The sequence below is a fragment of the Periplaneta americana genome, chromosome 8, assembly GCF_040183065.1.
Source record: "Periplaneta americana isolate PAMFEO1 chromosome 8, P.americana_PAMFEO1_priV1, whole genome shotgun sequence".
NCBI classification, from domain to species: Eukaryota; Metazoa; Arthropoda; class Insecta; order Blattodea; family Blattidae; genus Periplaneta; species Periplaneta americana.
Window position 1 is genome coordinate 64,726,784 of NC_091124.1, and position 19,683 is coordinate 64,746,466.

Sequence of the window (19,683 nt, forward strand, 5' to 3'; positions counted from 1 at the left end):
TTGTGTTTTGTATGGATATAAGTGAAGTTTCTGAAGATTTGGATACACTGGTTTCCTGAGCTAGGCATTTTAAAGATTTTCGCGGAGATTATTTGAGCATGACACCCATTTCATCTATAGTCCCGTCGCTCTAATTTCTGGCAGCCAATCGCGTTGCAGGTCGGCTACATTTAAACGTGTGCGTCTTGTGATTCGCTGATTCATTTCTTAAGGCTCGATAAATACTTAATATAATCGCCCGCCATGTTAGCTCTTTCGTTGGCGTTCGCAGAAAGCACACGAAGATGTTATTTGCCGCTCAATTATTTGCTGAATTACATTGCGTTTGATTTATTATCATAGGAGCTACGACATGATAATTTTTAACAGTGTGGCAAATAGATTCCTCGTATGGTAGCTCGGCAACGTAAGAACAAAAATGGCTAACGATACTACCTACCTAGACTTTATAGAGCCTTCACTTTCTAAGACGTAAGCAAAGAGGCGGAGTCACGCTGGAAATAACAGCGTCAGGACTATAATTTATCTTAAGTGACCATGCGAGGCCTACCATATTTTCTTTTATTTAGAACAACCTATTTCTTCAAACTTTTCCATAAATCTACAGATTGAGGTTCTGTTAGCAAGGTTTTCACCTGGGAATTCATAATGAAACAAACGATTATTTTGTATTGAAATGTATGTGTAATACTTCTTCAGAAGAAACACACTTTGTTGTAAACAGAATACATAATCACACATTCACAGTACGACTACGACTGAATATAGCTTGTGTAATCGACCACCTGCCGGTTGACTGCCCACTCTCTCTTCTTCCCATCTGCCAATGATAGTGGCCGAGTTTAGCATAGGCTACAAGCAATTCATCACTTTAGAGATTCCCTGTATATGGTATCTAGAAATTTGCTTAAAAATGTTATCTTTTTAAAATTAATTAGATGACTTTCAACCTAAAAAGATAAACTTCATTTCTCTTAATCTGCTTTTGACAATAAAGAAATAACATAAATTACAGGATAAACCATGTACGAGATCTATGTTCAAGAAAATGACTTAATCACAGAAGTTGTTCTGACGTCGTCATCTCAACGGAGTATGTGCTGATATTTGATTTGAGATCAAATCTGAAGCTATTTCAAAATATCACAGAATTTAAAAACTCGTTTAATATTGAGGAAAACATTTTTTGTGGTAAAAATGCTGCTGATTGTTTATTGTGAGTATAGCTTTACAATGAATATAAGGTTTCGATCTGTGACTAAACATGCTCAGTTCACAAAACACAAAAGCAATTTTTCAGAAAGGTATTACCACTCCAATTGTGTTTAGAAGCCAGAGTCGGCCCTACTGCTTAACGGTTAGCGCATAGCGCATTTGACTGCAAAACCAGGTGGCCCAAGTTCGAATCCCAGTTGGGGCAAGTTACCTAGTTGAGGTTTTTTCAAGGTTTTCCCTCAACCCAATATGAGCAAATGCTGGGTAACTATCGATGCTGGACTCCGGACTCATTTCACCAGATCACCTTCATTTCATTCAGACACTAAATAACCTGAGATGTTAACCAAAATAGTAAGAAAAGGATTACGGTGAGGTATAATCCTGTTTATTATTTCAGAAGTATTCTATAGAGCATAGTAAAATAACCCACTAAAAACGGAAACCTACTGAAGTTTCAGTGTGTCATAAGTCGCAGTCTGGATTGTCATCATCACAGACAGTTAGGGAATAGTAATGTTGTAAGTACTGTACAATCCAAATATTAGTGTTAAAGACGAGACAACACGAGCTGAGTTAACATGGACTATGAAATCTGTTGACAGTGATTATTTAGCTACTTCCTGCAGTAGAATAAAAGATAGTGTATATTTAAATCTATGTTTCCAGATACCAGTAGTTTCCCTGATGAGATTTCTTTGTCAAAATCTAAACTTAGTTATTTTATCACTAATGCATTAAATCCTTACTTTCATGAGCAAATGATCAGAGATGCTCAAAGCGCATAAGTTACATAGTATAGCTACTAGTATTCAGTTTGATGAGACAACGAGTGTAGAGAATGTAAAAGATCTTCAAATATTGATAAGATACTGGTCTGAAAGTAAATAAAAAATACAGTCCAAGCATCTTGAATATTTCTTCTTAATCCATATTACTGCAGAACTATCAAAGCATATATCACTGGCCGTAGAAAGATCAAATTTGGCTTTGAACTGCATGTTGTTATTTATAAATAATGAACCTAATGTTCACAAAATAGACTAATTAATAAAGAAGTTTTGCCAGTTAGAGGTAGTGGACTTATTGATGTTGGGACATGTAATATTCATACAATACATAATGATTTTCAGAAAGTTTTATTGAATGGAGGGACGATTGTTCAGATATGTTGTTGTCGGATAGCGATTTGTTGATTTGCAACATTATTTCTGTATTTACTAAAGATTATTATTTTTTGGTCCTACAGAATATATCTGTTTTGGTAACAATTAATATTAGAGGAGAAAAATTCGCTCCGGCGCCGGGTATCGAACCCAGGTCCTTGATTCTACGTACCAACCACTCTCACCATTGAGCTACACCGAAGTCCAATCCACAGCACCGGATCGAACTTGTTACCATAACATATATTCTGTAGGACCAAAAAAATAATCTTTAGTAAATTCTTCTCGCAACAGTGCATATTTCTGTACAGATTACTGTGGAATCCCGGCCACAAAGTCACTCAACTGAGTGCGCTTCTTGTATAATGGCAGTTGACTTAATAAAAAATGTCAACATGCATGCCCAACTTGGAGTCAGGCCACAAAGAGAAAGCACTGGAGGAGGGGAGTTCGATCTGGTGCTGTGGATTGGACTTCAGCGTAGCTCAATGGTGAGAGTGCTTGGTACGTAGAACCAAGGACACGGGTTCGATCCCCGGTACCAGAGCGAATTTTTCTCCTCTGATATTAATTATTTCTATAGCTTACCAATAAAGTGCTGCAATGTTCTTTCTATTATCGGACTTCCAATGTGTATCCTCATAGAAATTTCTTAGTGGTCGGAATGTACTAGTTGTACACTAATAATGGGAAGAAACTGGTTATAAGTTTTCCAATCTGACAATTTTAAACAGATATTATAAATACCCATTATTTACAGAATTTGTCAGTTTTATAACATTGATAATAATATTACTGAACTATAAATCATCTTTTTGTATAGTCTGTTTATAATTTCAGTCAGTGACAAAGAAGCCATATCAGCCACTTCTCTTCAGCTGATCAGTGATTAAATGTTGGCGATCCTTTTATGTTTGACTATTAAAGACACAACCAATTGTTGTGAACAGATTGCGTAGCAGAGCAAATGTGTTGTCAATGATTTTCACTTTAATGTTCAATCATTATATTAATTTGCATAATGTTAAACCAAAAACCATATGTGGTATGCATGATTAAACATTTCATTTAAATTGATAAATCATTACACGCGCCTTTGGGGAGTAATGTGAAAATTATTACTACTAATAACATTGTTGGCATAATGGATACTACCTGTAATACTGATCTGGCTTTGTAACATTAGATGTAGTTTCGATTTTTGCCACCATTGGATGCAATATTCACTTATAAATTTCAATAGTCTCTGGAAAGTACAAATTGAGTTGGAATGGTTTTCCGCTTCTTTGTTGGGTTTCATAGTAGATCGGAACGTTGCACTGACATACAGCAAGAAATAAATGTGCCAAAGAAGAAATTACTGAACCATGTTCCGTCAGGGTGGCTTACATAGAGAGATGCCTGTGAATGCCTCTTGAACAAAGGCCTGCCCTAGATAGGGTTACAATGAGAAGAAATTCTATAGGAGGACATGGAATCTAAAATAAGAGGACATTGCTGAAAAAAGGAGGTCTTTTCAAAAATTGGTATGAACAAAATTAAAGATAAAAACAATGGCTCACCTTAGTTTGTTCTCTCACTAGTTGCTTGATCAGTATCACATCTGTACCCTACTTATCGGTGGAGCCCACTTTGTGTACAAGAGCCTGAAGAGACAAATTTCTATCTTATATCAAATAACTATGGAACTGTTCACAGGACATGTCGTTGAAATTATATATCGCCATGGTGATACCTCTTACTGTCTCCGTTAGCATGCGATTTCATTCTTTTGTCCATTGAGCAGATATTAGGGAAAATACTCTCTCAACACTTCCATTGTGACTTGGAATAAATAAATAAATAGAATATTTTTAAGAATTCTGAGAAAGTTTCAATGCTCGCAGAACTATTGGAATTGAAGAATTTGCACCATTGTTTAGATAAACTTAAATCTTTGTCCAAATTAACTTGATTGGCATATCTTTGTACATTCCAGAATAAAATTGATAAAATAGCTTAGAATCATGAATAGTGACATTTTTAAAGTGTAAGAATTCAATGCATGTTAACAGGTCATCATATTTTATGTTTTTTTTATGTGCTCCAGCTTCAACTGTTGAAAGCAGTTAAATTTTTTCATAGGTTTTCACCATTTTTTTTAGATATTCTATGCACAATATCGCACATTATTCAATATTCATATTAATTCTAGTTGAAATGCGAAATGCCGGACATTTCAAATTTTTTTTTAAATGCCTGCCGGACAGGATAAAATTATTAAAAAAGAGAACATGTCTTCCTTCTGCCGGATGGATGGTAACCCTAGCCCTAGAAAAGTATTTTCTGAGTTTTATCCTTGGTGTGCATCATTGCTGTTAATGAAGAAGTAGTTCACTTTTTAAGAAATCAATGTAAAAAACATACCAGAGTTTTGTCATCTCAAGTGCTGATTTGATTAAAGAATTCACCAAAAGATGTGAAAAAGAAGTTATGTGACCATCCATCCTGATTTTTCTGGGACAGTCCTAATTTTAAACCTTCTGTCTCGGATTTTTCTGAAGGCATTTTGGGACACCAATTTGTCCCAGATTTTGCCTAGATGTTAGGATTTATTCTGATTTAGATTTTGCTGGATTCATAGTAATAGTTTTAAGGGATATGAATTCTAAAGTTGTCAGTAAGTTGCCTTTGCTGGTGTTGCTATTATATCTCATTCACTTCAAAATTGGCTACCACTCATATTCAGTTCAATGAGTGGGGCTGGCAGTGCCAGTATTCAAATATACATAGATTGGACTGAGAGAGATGTTATGAGCCATGTGATTAACTGACTGACGTTTTCATTCCATGTGATATACTAGCCTGATGCAACAAGATTGCATTTTCATATGACTCATACAACAAGTACTCTCTTCCTCACCAATCACTGTTCTAAGAAAACATCTACTGGTAGAATAAACATTTACACTAATAAATGAGAAGCGAATAAAATAAACGGTAAAGTTCCCTACAGTCTCAAGAAAACTGGAGGGCGTACAACTAGAAACTAAAAAATAAACTTAAGTCCTCCTTAAAAATAGCCGATTAGATACTGCTCTGAAAAGAACAGAAAACTGTATACAGTCATCCCCCAGGAAAGGAAAATCTAAATATTTATGCAGAAAAAAGGAAAGCATATAAGAAACTGCTCAAGATCAAGGGAACTAATTTCATAGAAGAAGAAGGGAAAGCTCAAGCTCAAGAGGCGCAAATAGAGCCCTTTCTTGCCCTTGGAAGAAAGTTAACCAGTGGAATCTTGGGGAACACTTCTTCCTTCTCTTCAACAGAGGTAACCTAACCAATGCATGCCAAATCAAAAAGCCAGAGTCACACGACGAAGAATTGTTACTGTATAAGCATAGCAGAAGAAGAGAAGTAAGAACAGCCATCCTCAAGGCGAAAGAAAAAGCAATCAGACCAGACGAAATTTAGTAGATCAAATGACTCTCTTCCGAAACAATCTATTCAACACATCAGTCGATTTTAATATGTATAATATATAATTTTTGTGTCTTATGTTATTTTATCCATGTATTGTAATGTGTTGCTTTTATAGCGATTCTGTTTTATATTGGGTATTCATATTTCTCACGTAAATTTATATAAAAAGTTCACAATTCATTTATACTATCGCACTTTGCAATGTGCCCCGATTTTGGAACTTGAAAATCTGTTCACCTTACTTATACATATCATGTATGATGAACTCAAAAGTCTGTGCTCCGTTCTTACCAGTGGAATTTGCACGGCTGATAAAGAAATTTGGTATCAGATAGAATCAAGAACAGACCTTTCAGCCAGGCAACTTTCTACCATTAAAGGCTGTAGTGGTAAAATATCGAAGTTCAATTCTACATGAAAGACATGCCAGGAAAGAAGTTCTTCTATTTCTTAGAAATGTACAACAGCATTATACAGAAAACATTACTATCTGTCTCTGCGTCTGAATCTTTTCTTAAACATCCCCGTCTCTTGCAACCTAAGGAAAAAAATTCAGAAGCATCATTTATAAATTGTGAAAGTTGCTGAGGTTCTCTCTATAGATGTTCCTACTGATATTCTGCAGAATGAGTGGAAAATGCTACATTTAGAAAAAGTTACAGTAAATGAAAAATCTACTATTGATGAATATTGAAAACTGTCTATTGTGGCATGCTTAAGTATTCAAATGTTTCAGAAGTAATAAAGATGTGTTTGACTCTATCCCATGAGAGTGCAGACGTAAAAGAAAGGTTTCTCTCGGTCAGGTAGAATTTTAACTGATAACAAAGCATCCATGTCATTGCGAATGCTAAATGCATGATTGAATATTCAAGATGCTTAAAAAAAACTATGAAATCGACCAGAATTAGTCCCAATCACTTGATAAGGTCTCCTCATTCTTCTTACATTGCATATCAGTACATAGATTACTTTTAATTATATTTGCAATGACAGTTGAGTTACTTTTTGATTACTTAAAAAAATAGTTACTTTTCAACTACTATGATTGTATGTACTGAGTTGATTCCTGGACGTGATATTCCAATGTACGAAATCTGATGGTTGGATAGACATTATACACGTATTTCTACGTTTTAGGATATTGTGTTATGATTAAAGACCAGATTTTTAGGTTTTTGAAATACGGTAGGTGAAATAGGATTTTTTAGGTTTTATGTCCAACCTGTGAAAGGGGTCGCAAAAACTGCCCAATCGTTAAAAATTTATCCTTACAGTTATTCTTTTAAGGCAACATGAACCACGAAATTGACCTTTACAAGAACCAAACTGTTTATCAAAATTTATAAGATTCAAAATTTTTGCTCCTTCCCCTTTAACATTATTTGTAGTTTGAATAAATTATTATAACAATTAACATTTTATGTTAACGCTAATGGCTTCATTGCCAAAGTCCGGCATTAGATAACAACAACAACAACATTTTATGTAATATAATTTGCCTTGATGCAACTATATAAATTTCAATTTTCAATAGATGAAAGGTACAATATACACACAACTTTTGAATTAAATTTATTCAAACTTGATCAAGAATTATTTTAAAAAGTAACAAACAGACAAACAAACAAACAAACAAAACAACATTATTTACTGCTTATTGTTCCTGCTTAAAATATATGACCAAATTCTTTTCAAGATTCTAGACTGAGAAATTCTTTCTATTTTTTTGCTACACATTAAATGAGAAAGATCTCTTCTAACGAAACAGAGTTAGGAAATGATCCCAGGATGGAGGCAGCATTCCCTCGCTGAACCGCTATTCCAATGCGTTGACGAAGGAAATTGATACATCTAGGATCGCCGGTACAGGACAGTAGGCGTGTACCAATTTGGGTGAGTAGATCCTTAGTGTCTCTACACCACGGACCAAAGGTCTCAACTGCAAAATACATTAAATACATTAAAGGACGAAAAGATTGTTTTGACAGCACATGACGTCATAGGTGCAAATTTGTAGCTAACGTGCAAATTTCATCGCTGTCTCTGCAGCAGGTACCCACGGTAACAGACAATTAAAGCTTTCCGTGCGTTTTTTTTTTAAAGCAAGACGTAAAGCGCTGCAGCAAGACCGTTCTTTTATTACATTTGCTTCACCGTCTTTGCAGTAGCGCTGTAGTAAGCGTGCAGCAAATCAAAACTTCGCTTTATGAGTTTGCTGCGCGATCCATCATGGCGGAATGTGTGTTTTGGTCTTTTGCAACGTTTATTATTGTCAAAATCGTCGAGTAATAATAATTCCATGTCATTATCATGGAAGTCGAAATTATTTAACATGTTTGGTTCTTTTAGGGTTAAATTTATTACGGCAGAAATAGAAGCCAATATTAATTGTTCACCATTTTGCAGTCAGTTGACCTACTTACGTTTTTTTCGACCCTCATTTTGCTGCAGCAAAGGCATGAAGCGCTTTACTGAAGCACTTTAAAAAAAAACGCACAGTTTCCCTCTGGGTGAAGCTGTCATATTAAAACTGAAGAAAATATTGCAGAGGAATCCAGGGTTTGAAAAAATGAACCACAAGATATTCCAATATTTCTTTCATAAATTTATTGTGTTACACTTCGGACATAGATATGCCTATAAGGTTAAATCGATGTAGTTTAAACCAAACTACATTATCCTGAAATATTTTTTATTCCTTCTGGAACAGTCTGTAGGCCTATATGCAATGATTATCCAAGTCTGACAAATGGCCTAGTAGCATTCGTGCCTCAGACCTATTGTATAATGATTACGAGAAACGAAAGTACCTACCCCACAAAAAGCTCTCTGCAGCATCTACTTTTTCTACCACAAATTCCATTACGATTTATCAGGGGATGAGCCTGGGCCTCTTAGATGGAAAACCAGCGTGCTAGCACTTGAACCACAGGTATGGCACCTGGATTGGTACTGGTTGGATTTTTCCCTCAGCTGTAAGGCGAATGTCAGGTAATAGCATGACAAATCCTCGGCCTCATCTTGCCAAATAGGTATCATTTCGCTGTCACCAATTCGATACGAGTAACCTATTAGTTGATTCAGCGTCGTTGAATAACCTGTTAAAAATCTTTATTACAAATTTTAAAATATTCTTATAAGACATAGTATAGGATTTTTTGCCTTAACGCCGAGTTCGAGCCCCGAAAATGTATAATTGTTCATTATGGGGGGAGGGATATTCGCACCCTCAGTAGATGACATTTTACTTTCGTAATTAATTTCCAACTTTGTTTTACTGGTTGAAATGAAATTCTAATAATAAAGTAGTAGTAAATTATCAAAGGGTTTGGTACAGATTTATTAAAATATTTTTACAGCAGTATTTTATTAGGAGATAGCATATTCACTATTTATTGGGAGTGTGAAATGTACATCAACTCGTTGTTGTACATATATTATTCAAGACCATCCTCGCGACGGTCTTGCATTAATCTTCTCTATTTTTGATATTTTAATATTTTAAATTTATTATAATTATTTTTAATTTAATTTAGTAAGTCTATGATTTTTAACCGTTTTGCGGGTTACTTCGAGATATTGAAAATTCGAGAAATGGAGTTTCGATTGTTAGTGCTGAATTTTCCAGTGTCACCAACTCTAGATTTTTTCCTCTATATAGATGTGGTGTATTTCTGTGCTGCGAAAAAATTATGACTGATATGAGGCGAGATTTTTTAAACCTTTATAGCGGCAGAAAACCTATTTTAATTTTTACATTGACAATATATAAATTTCTATATTGTATTTGTTTCATAGCAAGGGTTGTCAAAAATCGTACTGGTTACTCTTGTATTTCTTTTTGTAGTAAGGCAACCTGTACATTTTGGCGGTTCCTGTGAGGAATGTGCTTTTTGTCACGATATTAAGAAATTTGTTCTTGAAGTTATTTTTTATGCGTGGTAGATGTTTGTGATTGTATGAACATGAGTAGACGACCAAAAGATAATGTAGTCGCAAGCACTGATGCGTTAGAAACTCTGTTTTACAATGCTCAAATGAATACGACTAACCATGAGAAGTTACTGAAGCATATGAAACAGGAGTTTGAAACGGTAATATTTGTTTAATTGTTACATTTTGTATGTAAAATAAGGTATGTTTGATTTAATAGTCGCACAAGTTACAGTTGCATATACCTGAGATATATGTACTAAAGTAAGGGGCGTGCTTCCGTACAGGGGTAGTGGCATTTTCTTTAAGGTTAGAGCCCAGTTTAGGTGTGTGTGTGTTAATCGAAAATTAGGGGCTAAAAAATATTGAGAATAGGACGCATGTTTTTTCGTCCAGCCTAGTAGGTATAACAAATCACTGTGTGTATGATGCTAATAATTTAGTCTGTATTAATGTAAGAAACAACACATGTATCAATGTTTGCGGCCACACCAAAAGAGTATTACCTATCAAGTTATAGGCCTGTATAACCGTCAGGTTGAAAAGAACAGCTTGTCAAATTTTAATAACATTACAAATTGTTTAGGTGCAGTCCGTGTTCTAAAATTTTCCCCTATAACGGCTGGGGGGGATCATCGTGCTAACCACACGATACCTCCATTCTGGTTGCATGATCGTCCACCTCTGCTTCGGCATGTGGACGTGAGGCCAGCAGCCGGCTGGTCGGTTTGGCCCTTCACAGGGCTGTAGCGCCATGGATTTAATAATTTGCGTTATTTAAAGTAAATATTTTTAATAATGAATCTGTTTGGTAATTTACCAAGGGGCGGCGCCCTCCTATATGACGTTTTTGCTCTCTGACAAGATATGTGTGGAAGTGGGAGTATATGAGAATTTTAATGTCGTGATGCATCATGAAATACGAAAAGAAACTTCTATATTTCTCTTGCTTCTCTCTCTCTCTCTTCCCCCCCCCCCCTTCATTTTCATCTTTCATTCCTTATTCTCCCATTTTTATATTACTACAGAGGGTTCGGTTAAGTAGCTTCCTATATTGTAGGTCGACTGGGCGGCACGCGGCCAACATGAAGGCCTTGCAGAACACTACAAACCATCTCTTGCATGCTCAAGTCTAGTTCAGTCTCTCTGTAGAAGTGGTTGTGTTGAAGTTAGATTGCGTGTTATTCTTCTGATTGTGTTAGTGGAGAGTTTAGATTTAGGTATAGGAGTGGTCTTTTGCTGCTGTTGGTATGTGGAATGGTAACATTAGGAAATTTTCTTGCAAATATTCGTTTTATCTTTCCACAGTCCCTCTTTTTCAGATAAGCTTCTACTATGAAAATTCTTTGTTCTAATTATGTGAATTTCTGTGGTGCCATATGAGCAAGCTAATCTAAACACTTCAGTAACACAATTAGAAGAATAACACACAATCTAACATCAACTCAACCACTCCCAAATCTAAACATTTCACTAACACAATCAGAAGAATAACACGCAGTCTGACATCAACACAACCACTCCTAAATCTAAACAATCCCACAGACTAGAAGCATTTGAAATGTGGATATGGAGAAGAGTGGAGCATGTGAAATAGACAGAGAGAGAATAAGAAATGAAGCTGTGCTTGAAAGAATAGGTGAAGAAAGAATGTTGCTGAAACTGATTAGGAATGAGAAAAAGGAATTTGCTGGGTCACTGGCTGACTACTGAAGGATGCACTGGAAGGAATGGTGAACGGGAGAAAAGTTCGTGGCAGGAGAAATCAGATGATAGACGACATTAAGATAATTTCAAGGGAAAAATTATTCAAATCTGCTTTACAGGAAGCTTCACCTGAAAGACTAGATTTGGATAATATATACGTCACTGTGTACGTTAACAGAAAACCACAATTCCAAGTCACACAGTTTGTGTGCACTCGATGTGGGTCTCTGGCGTTTCGTCAGCCCACGCGAGTTGTGTGGATATAAAGGGAAAAGTTGAGATGGTGTCGGGTGGAGTTCCCGGGTAGCTCAGTTGGGAGAGCGCTGGTACATTCAACCAGAGGTCCCGGGATCGATACCTGGCCCTGGAACAATTTTTCCCTTGAAATTATTCATATCTGCTTTACAGGAAGCTTCACCTGAAAGACTAGATTTGCATGACATTAAGATATATTATATGGATCATGTGCTGAGACTAAAAGGAAGACAGAAAATAAAAAAGCTGGGTTTGCAGTGAAAGACTTTCCCTTGGGCAGAAAATTATGAATGGATGATAAAATATAAGTTTTATGTACCATATATATACATATTATAATTTTTTCTCCAAATTTTAACAGTGCATGTATTGTTCTTTTTAGTTAGCTATATCCTGGTTCTTAAGTACATATGTGCATGCATATTTTGCCTTTTTTAGTATAGGGTATATGAATCCGACCCCTCTAGTGACAAGTAAAATATGAAATTGTATATTCTAAACTATGTCTGGTACTAGTATGGGGAAAAAAATATTTACGATTCACAATGTGTAGATTGCAATTAACGCTAGAAAAATTTTCATGTGGCTATCATAATGTTTTGATAAAATTTTCATAGGTAATAAAAATCTTCATAATTTGCACATTTTTTCCTTCTGTTGATATTTCTATAACTACCATTGCCTTGCTTTCCAGATATTATAGGGAGACAGTAGAGATGTTTTCCAGAAAACACTTGCAAAATCCAAGCCACCCATGCCACAAATATTACGGGATCCCCAAGGGCAAGTGAAAGCTCCAAATTTCCTTTTAGAGCCATTGAACTTGTAGCGTCAATGAATTCGAGAAACCAAAATGAAATCATAAGTGGTTCTTATTCCACCCTTGCTCATGCTTTCGAATCCAATTAAAGTCTTTTCATTGTTGCCGTGTGTACTTGTAATACGTGTAGTGATAAGTTATGTTTCAAACTGGTTTCACACCATCAATTTTGCTGTCTGTTTAATTTCGACTCTTTTGTAACATGGATTTTTTTATCGTACAAAACAAAATTAACTGACAAAAGATGTAATCTTTTGCCAGAAAATAACAGATAAGTTACTTGTTTGTTTTATAACCAGTGTTGAGTCTAGTCAGTAGTAAGAATTTTTTTGCAGCATTACAATACTACAGAACTTTCTTTTTGTACTTTGCATAATGAGGAAGGAGAAAAGTGAAATGACTGTTGGAAGTACGTAATTGCATCACATAGCATGGCAAGTTAGTTCCATGAACCAACTCAAATAGCCCATCTTTGGCTCATGATTCATAATATTTGTTCCTATTTTTGTTGTAACAGAAAGAATTGGAAGTATTCTTCATCAATTACATCAGGTGTCTCAAACATTTTCTCGTCATAGGAGAAAAACATGTTACAGTGGAGCGTGCTCTCGAGTTTGCAGCCAAATTCAGTGTGTCATTATATGATGAACATGCAAGCATAGACAGCTCAATTGCAGATGACACTGAAGAAGTGCCTCCATTCCTGAAAAAGTTGTTTAATTTCCTTTTCATAGTAAGTAAATTGAAGAAATTTTCACATTTGGATGTTGTATGTACTGTAATGTTGTATCTGTATAAGATAAATATAGTGCACAGAATTTTCATATGTTTGCACAATGGGCAGTTAGGGGACTGATATATTCAAATTCTCTGCAGGTGTTTGGCCAAACAATCATGGCCTGTTGCCAGTCAAAATGCAGCTACAGACGATTTTCGTGTTTTAACCATTTAACTTCTGCAAATTCAAATGACTTTCGGTACAGCTTTCTAAGTAGAAAATTGATTATATTAAAATAAATAAAAAGAACCTGTTCTGCATTTTGTAATTAAGTGCATGGTTAATTAAAACATTAGGCTGAAAGTCTGCATAGTTTGGTAACAGTGTGTTGCTGGCTCAAGTGTGAAAAAACACTCATTCATTCACTCACTCACTCACTCACTCACTCACTCTCTCTCTCTCTCTCTCTCTCTCTCTCTCTCTCTCCTCCCCCTCCTCTCCCCCTCCCCTCTCTCCTCGCCCTCTCTCCCTCTCAACAGCAGAGTTCCATCCCTTAGTCACTCCAGTAGGGTAACCAGATTTCCTAATGACAGGAAATAACGATACATGTTAATTTTTTTATTTAATTTGCAAGAAAACCATCCATTTTATTGAAAAACTGCATAGTGATAAATCATTTCTTATCATGTTCTCTAATAAGATTAAAAACCAGAATCGTGTAGATAGTATTTATCGAGTAATTTTTTTTTTTTTTTTTTTTTTTTTTTGAGAAAAGTATCCATTTGAGAATTTTTTTGTTGTACTCCAGCCAAGGAATAAGCTGTTACAATGTGCACAGTTATATCATTTCCATCTTGTATGCTCTAAGCTGATGCTCATATATTTCTCTCCATTTCTCGTATGTTTCAGGAGTTAAATGTTACGACTGTCCCTTATTTTCATTTTGAAAATGTAGCAAACCTACTTAAAATATTCTCTAGACGTCAGAAAATGTGAGTTATTTAATAATACTGTTGAATTTACTTCTTTTACTCCACAGCATCATCAGACAAGAGATCACAATGTTCGATTTAGAGTATGCCAGTTCATAAACAAGTTGCTAAATAATTTAGGCGAAGAGGCTTCACTTGATGATGAGCTGTGTAACAAAATCTGCGTGAACATGCTGGAGCGACTTCAGGTGAGAATCAACAGATCAGTACGAAACATGAGTCATAGAGTAATTACTAAGAATGCAGCTCCTAAAGTAATACATCTATGTCTTCTCTTGCAAATACTGTGTGACAGTGAAAATACTTACATTTCTGTACTATAAGAATCTTCCCAATTCAGATGTTGCAGGTTTCATATTATTCTACTACATGACATAGCTATAGCAGTGAATAGCAATGAATTGTGACTATATTTTTTTATAATAGCAATACCTGCGAAATTATAGTACATAAAAGTGGAAAGGATGTAAGAATTTTCTAATAATCACTGTTGTAGATGGTGTAAGATTCAACTCACGGATCACTGTGTTTAAATTGCATAATTTGTTAACTAATGAAAACACGCACCAAGGGAAGGAACTTAAGATCACTTGGTCTTTCATGGATAAGGATTATGAGATTTGTTGAACACTTAGGTTGCTATGCATAGACATTTCGCTAGCCTGTGCTACGAGCGTGCTAAACTAGCCCTGGCTATCGACAGATTACTTGTACAGGATTCATATCATATCATATCGCTAACACTGGTTTATGAATAAAAAAAACATTAATTCGCTGATCATCCACTGAAGCCCACACTAAGAATATCTATGAATATGGCCCTATAAATTTATTTTTAGGTATTCCTTTGTAACTATTCTAACATGTCTAAATGTGTGTGTCTAATTCCTACCCACTTCACTTTGCGTAATTCGGGTTCAGCATACTGTGGATAGATGGCAGGACTGTGACCCATTTTTCAAATTGCACACCACTTTGATGGGCCATGTTATGCATGATTTGTATCTGTGAAGAGTTATGTTGTGTACTAAGATGAGTGTATGTTAAGTGGTCGTGTACGTGTAATGTAAGGAATGGGTGAGGATGATGATGAAGGTGAGTAAGGGAGAAGGAGAAACCCGGTGTCGACACATAGCCTACTCCTGTCGATGAGCACCAAGGGGGCTGCCAGGCTTAACGTCCCCATCTAATGGGCGAATCATTATCAATAGTGACATATGCCTTCTCTTCATATGCATTGCGGAGAGATTTGAGATTTAACCCAGGGATATTGGTGCATAATTTAATAATTAGAAGTTGTGCACCACCATCTCTCCTAGTCCTGAGGTAGAAATTTTGCAAGAAAATTTCTGACCCTGCCGGGAATCGAACCTGGACCAGCTAGTCTGGAGGCAGATACGCTACCACAGAGCTAACTCGGCGGACTTACATGTCTAAATGTTGGCCTGTATGACTCACAAACTTTAACCTTTTCATGAAAACAGAGTAAAATAATTTTGTTAAGAAATTTAACTATATTTCTCATGTTTGAAGGACAAACTACCAGCAGTCCGAACACAGGCAGTGATGGCTCTACAGCGCCTGCAGGATCCCACTAGTGCAGACTGTCCAGTTATCAAAGGTAACATATTATCCTTATTTGGTAACTTGAGAGAAAATGTGTTATTAAACAAATCTTTTTTAATGGAATTTAGACAACAATTAATATTTTTATTATCTTTGAGAGAATAACCCTCAATATATAGTCTAATTGTTACTGTACTTTCCTCTGTATCCAATGTATCTATGTAGATTTAAGTCTGGCTAAGGACAACAGATTTTTAAGCAGAAAAAATTATGTTTGGCTTTTATTAGATGAAGAAATAAAGCTATTTGCCCTATTATAGTATAAACTTTACATTTATAGTGGGCTTCACGTAAGATTATTTCTTAAGAAGCTAATATGGTCGGCATTGCCAACTGTTACCAGATAGCACCACAGCAGATTAAGTCACAATGCTATGTACTGAAACAGTAGCATTAATTATAATTTATTTATTTATGGTTGATTGATTGATCTAATATTAAAATGTCTGAATGTGAAATTCATTGATTTGACTAAACAATTTACCATTCATGAGACAACCTAAAATGTATTTTGTTTGACCACCGTGGAATGGGGTGACATTGATCAATTTTATTTGATAATGTTAAATTGAGCGAGAACTGTATAGTTAATTTCAGATATAAAATTAGCATTGGAAAGAGCGTACTTCAAAATATATTGAAAAAAAATAGCTTTCAGAGATAACACATTCCATGTAAAATAAAATAAAAATAAGGTGATCAAACTTATATAGGCCTTTGATATCTCGTGAAACCTACCTAAGCATAAGGGAAAAAAAGTAGTGTGCTGGGAAGCTTCCCTCCCTCGCTGCACTTCCACTTGCAGGTAGCTAGCTCGCTTAACTCCACCATAAGGTTCTATGAGCTATGGTACACACAAGCCTCTGATTTCACGAGTTAACGAATGACCTATACTACGTGTGGAGCGACTTCGATACCCAGTTGAAAATGCAGCAGGAGACGTGTATAGTGGGTAGGTAGATCAATCTCCCCTCATTTTAAATTTTACAAAGCAATTTTATTTATTTTTAATTATTTCGGGTGTTCGATCTTCTATATATTCCAGCTCATACTATGCAGTAATTACAAAAATTGAAATAATGTTACATTCAACATACAGTACAAAGCATTAATTACTATCTGTTTGTTTAGAGTGACAAATATCAAAGAAAAATATTTTATTATATGATACAACATACTTAAAAACTAATTTTTTGAACAGAAAAATATAATTTTCCATATGAACCACTAAAGTTTGTTGAATATATTTAATCAAGTGAATCTTCATCTCAAATACATTTACTTTATGTGGAAATGTAAACAGAACAGACTAGGTTTAGTCAAAATAACTAGTATATGGAAAAAGTGTACGGGCTGTTCCATATGAAATTGGACAAAATTTCAGAAAATTTGACCTCGCATTTAAAAAAAAGAAAGGTACTTCTGTCATTGAAAGGCCTTCACTGGACAAGCCTAATGGTGGGTAAAATATCCCCAACTAGTATTAATTTTCATTTTATAGAGCGTCAAATTTATCGTACTTTCGTAAAATTCTTAGTTTTGAAAGAACATTGCTCAGAGACATTTAGTGGTAGGATTTTCAACGACATCTCTTTTTAAAGCAGACCCAGAGAGTAATCTAATGACTTTGGAGGGATTTTTAAAAAATTCTTATTCACTTGACTAGGCAGATTTATTTATATTACTTTTTTTCTTGATGAAATAGCTAAAAAATAAAAATACGACAATATGGGTGACTTAATATAGAATAAGACACAGTTTACAGATCCAAAATTTTCTTTGGGTAATGATGAAAAATAAAATAAAGAAAAGAATTCTCATTGTAGATTTCTTAGCCACGTGGCTCCATCCCACACCAAGCAGAGTGTGCGCGTAGCTGGCCAACACTAGCAGCTCGTAAGTTCTATCCTGCGAGTAGTTCACACATTCGAAAACAGCTCGACATGAAAGATGTATTTCTCTGAATACTAAAATAATTTTATATAGATATTACATAATTACTACACTAACCTGTTACTGTTTACTGATGGTTACAATTGGTATAATTCTTGCTTTTAAGACAATACGCAATCACTATCTTACCTTAATATATCAGTCTTTTTAATTTGCTGCAACACAATAAAGGAAAACTCTAAAACATTGGAATTCAATAACCCTGATAATATACACACAAGATTGGCTGGTGGGTCATGTATTCATCTCATTCCTTGTGTTGTGATAACACGCCAGCTGTTACAAGACCACTCAAGGCCAGCTGATAAGAATATTCTGGCTTCTCTCACATCTCCGCGTGATTCTACAGGGAGCATGTATTTTTATACCGAGATTTGAAATATTTATTTTAAGGCTTTTCATTTAAAATAGCTTTTTAAAAAAATTGAATGGTTTTTGTCTCAACAATAACTAATATTATAGTATTTTGTATCCATACTTCTTTGGTGGTAACATGTTATAAATCACAAAAAACAATATATCCATAATTTCCAGAAACAATAAGATAATATGTGTTATACCCCATTAGTACACTTAAATATGCACTACAAAATTAGCTATAGCTTAAGTTTTTATTTCAAAGCCAGACGTAATAGTACGCGTTGAAAGTAAGAATAAAATACAAAATATGCTAAATTTTAAGGAATTTTACTGAAAAACTACTGAGCTAAATAAAGTCAAAATTTGTACATTTATCAGTTCCCACATACTAAAACTCTGTACGAATTTTCAGACAGTTCTGACATGTCATGGCATTTTGTTGTCCGATTTCATATGGAATAGCCCGTACAGTAGGTATGTCTTCAAATGTTACAGCATCCATTCACCCATGGGAGTACAGTTAGAGTGAATGCCCTTATTGCAACAAGACTTTTCACTATGGTTAACCCTATGAGCCATTTTATTTCCATGTGTTGTATATGTGTTGGGACTTGTATGTAATATATGCCGGAAGAAGTGTATCATCAACTGAACCACAGACCATTATTATATTAGAACTTTTAGAATGGTTTGAAATTTTCTCTGGATATAAATACTTTTGAACTTTCTAGATCGTCTGAAACATTTGTAACCGAAGACTTATTCTGCTGGGACATCTCTGAGTGTCATTTCCAAATTATGAAAATATTCTTGTAAAGTTTCCTTAGAATAAGTTTAAGGAAACGTCCAATTGGCACATTTTGCGTCAGCATTTAATGTTGTTTTTTTTTCAGCAAGAGAACACACATTGACCTCCAGTTTTCCTACCATGTTTTCCCTGAAACGTTTTGCTGTATTTATGTACCCTATGACATTTTATAATATCGCAGTGCTGCCTTCATGGACATTGTGCCATCTTCTATCTTCACAATGACTTCATTCAATTGACGATCGGTGTAATTTTTGTATTGTCACCCTCCAACTTTACTGATGTAGCCACGTACTATCTGGAGAAAAAAAATTGAAATAAAGTAATAGAGAAGGGTGACTTTGGTCTCTATCAATGTTGTTCCACTTTGGCGATCAATCTGACCCCATGACACACTAGAAATCATTCTGACTAAATTTCATCTCTTGGCCAATAACTGTATGAGATACGAAATTTCATTCATTATAAAAGATGATACATTTTATTTAGTACTTGGATTTAGATGTTCAAAGCTTTTAGTAGTTATTTTTCATCCACAAATCCGGCATTAATTTCAGACGAGAATTTGGTACTGAATAAATGTCTCAGGCAGCCATAAATCAATTTCGCCCCACTTTACAGCACATGAAATAATTAGTACAAACTCCAAAAACTGAATACCACTT

The 19,683-nt window shown here is 35.1% G+C and overlaps 1 protein-coding gene across 2 annotated transcripts in view; it reads left to right on the plus strand.

Annotated features, from left to right (window-relative positions):
• Nucleotides 1–9,691: 9,691 nt before the first annotated feature.
• Cap-G (Chromosome associated protein G) overlaps nt 9,692–19,683 on the plus strand; it is a 94,892-nt gene continuing 84,900 nt past the window's right edge. For both annotated transcript variants that reach the window (XM_069833001.1, XM_069833002.1), the window contains exons 1-4: nt 9,692–9,940; nt 13,079–13,294; nt 14,319–14,459; nt 15,805–15,892. In XM_069833001.1, the coding sequence (XP_069689102.1) occupies nt 9,806–9,940; nt 13,079–13,294; nt 14,319–14,459; nt 15,805–15,892 (580 nt within the window). In that variant the 5' untranslated portion in view covers nt 9,692–9,805. The remainder of the gene's footprint in view (nt 9,941–13,078; nt 13,295–14,318; nt 14,460–15,804; nt 15,893–19,683) is intronic.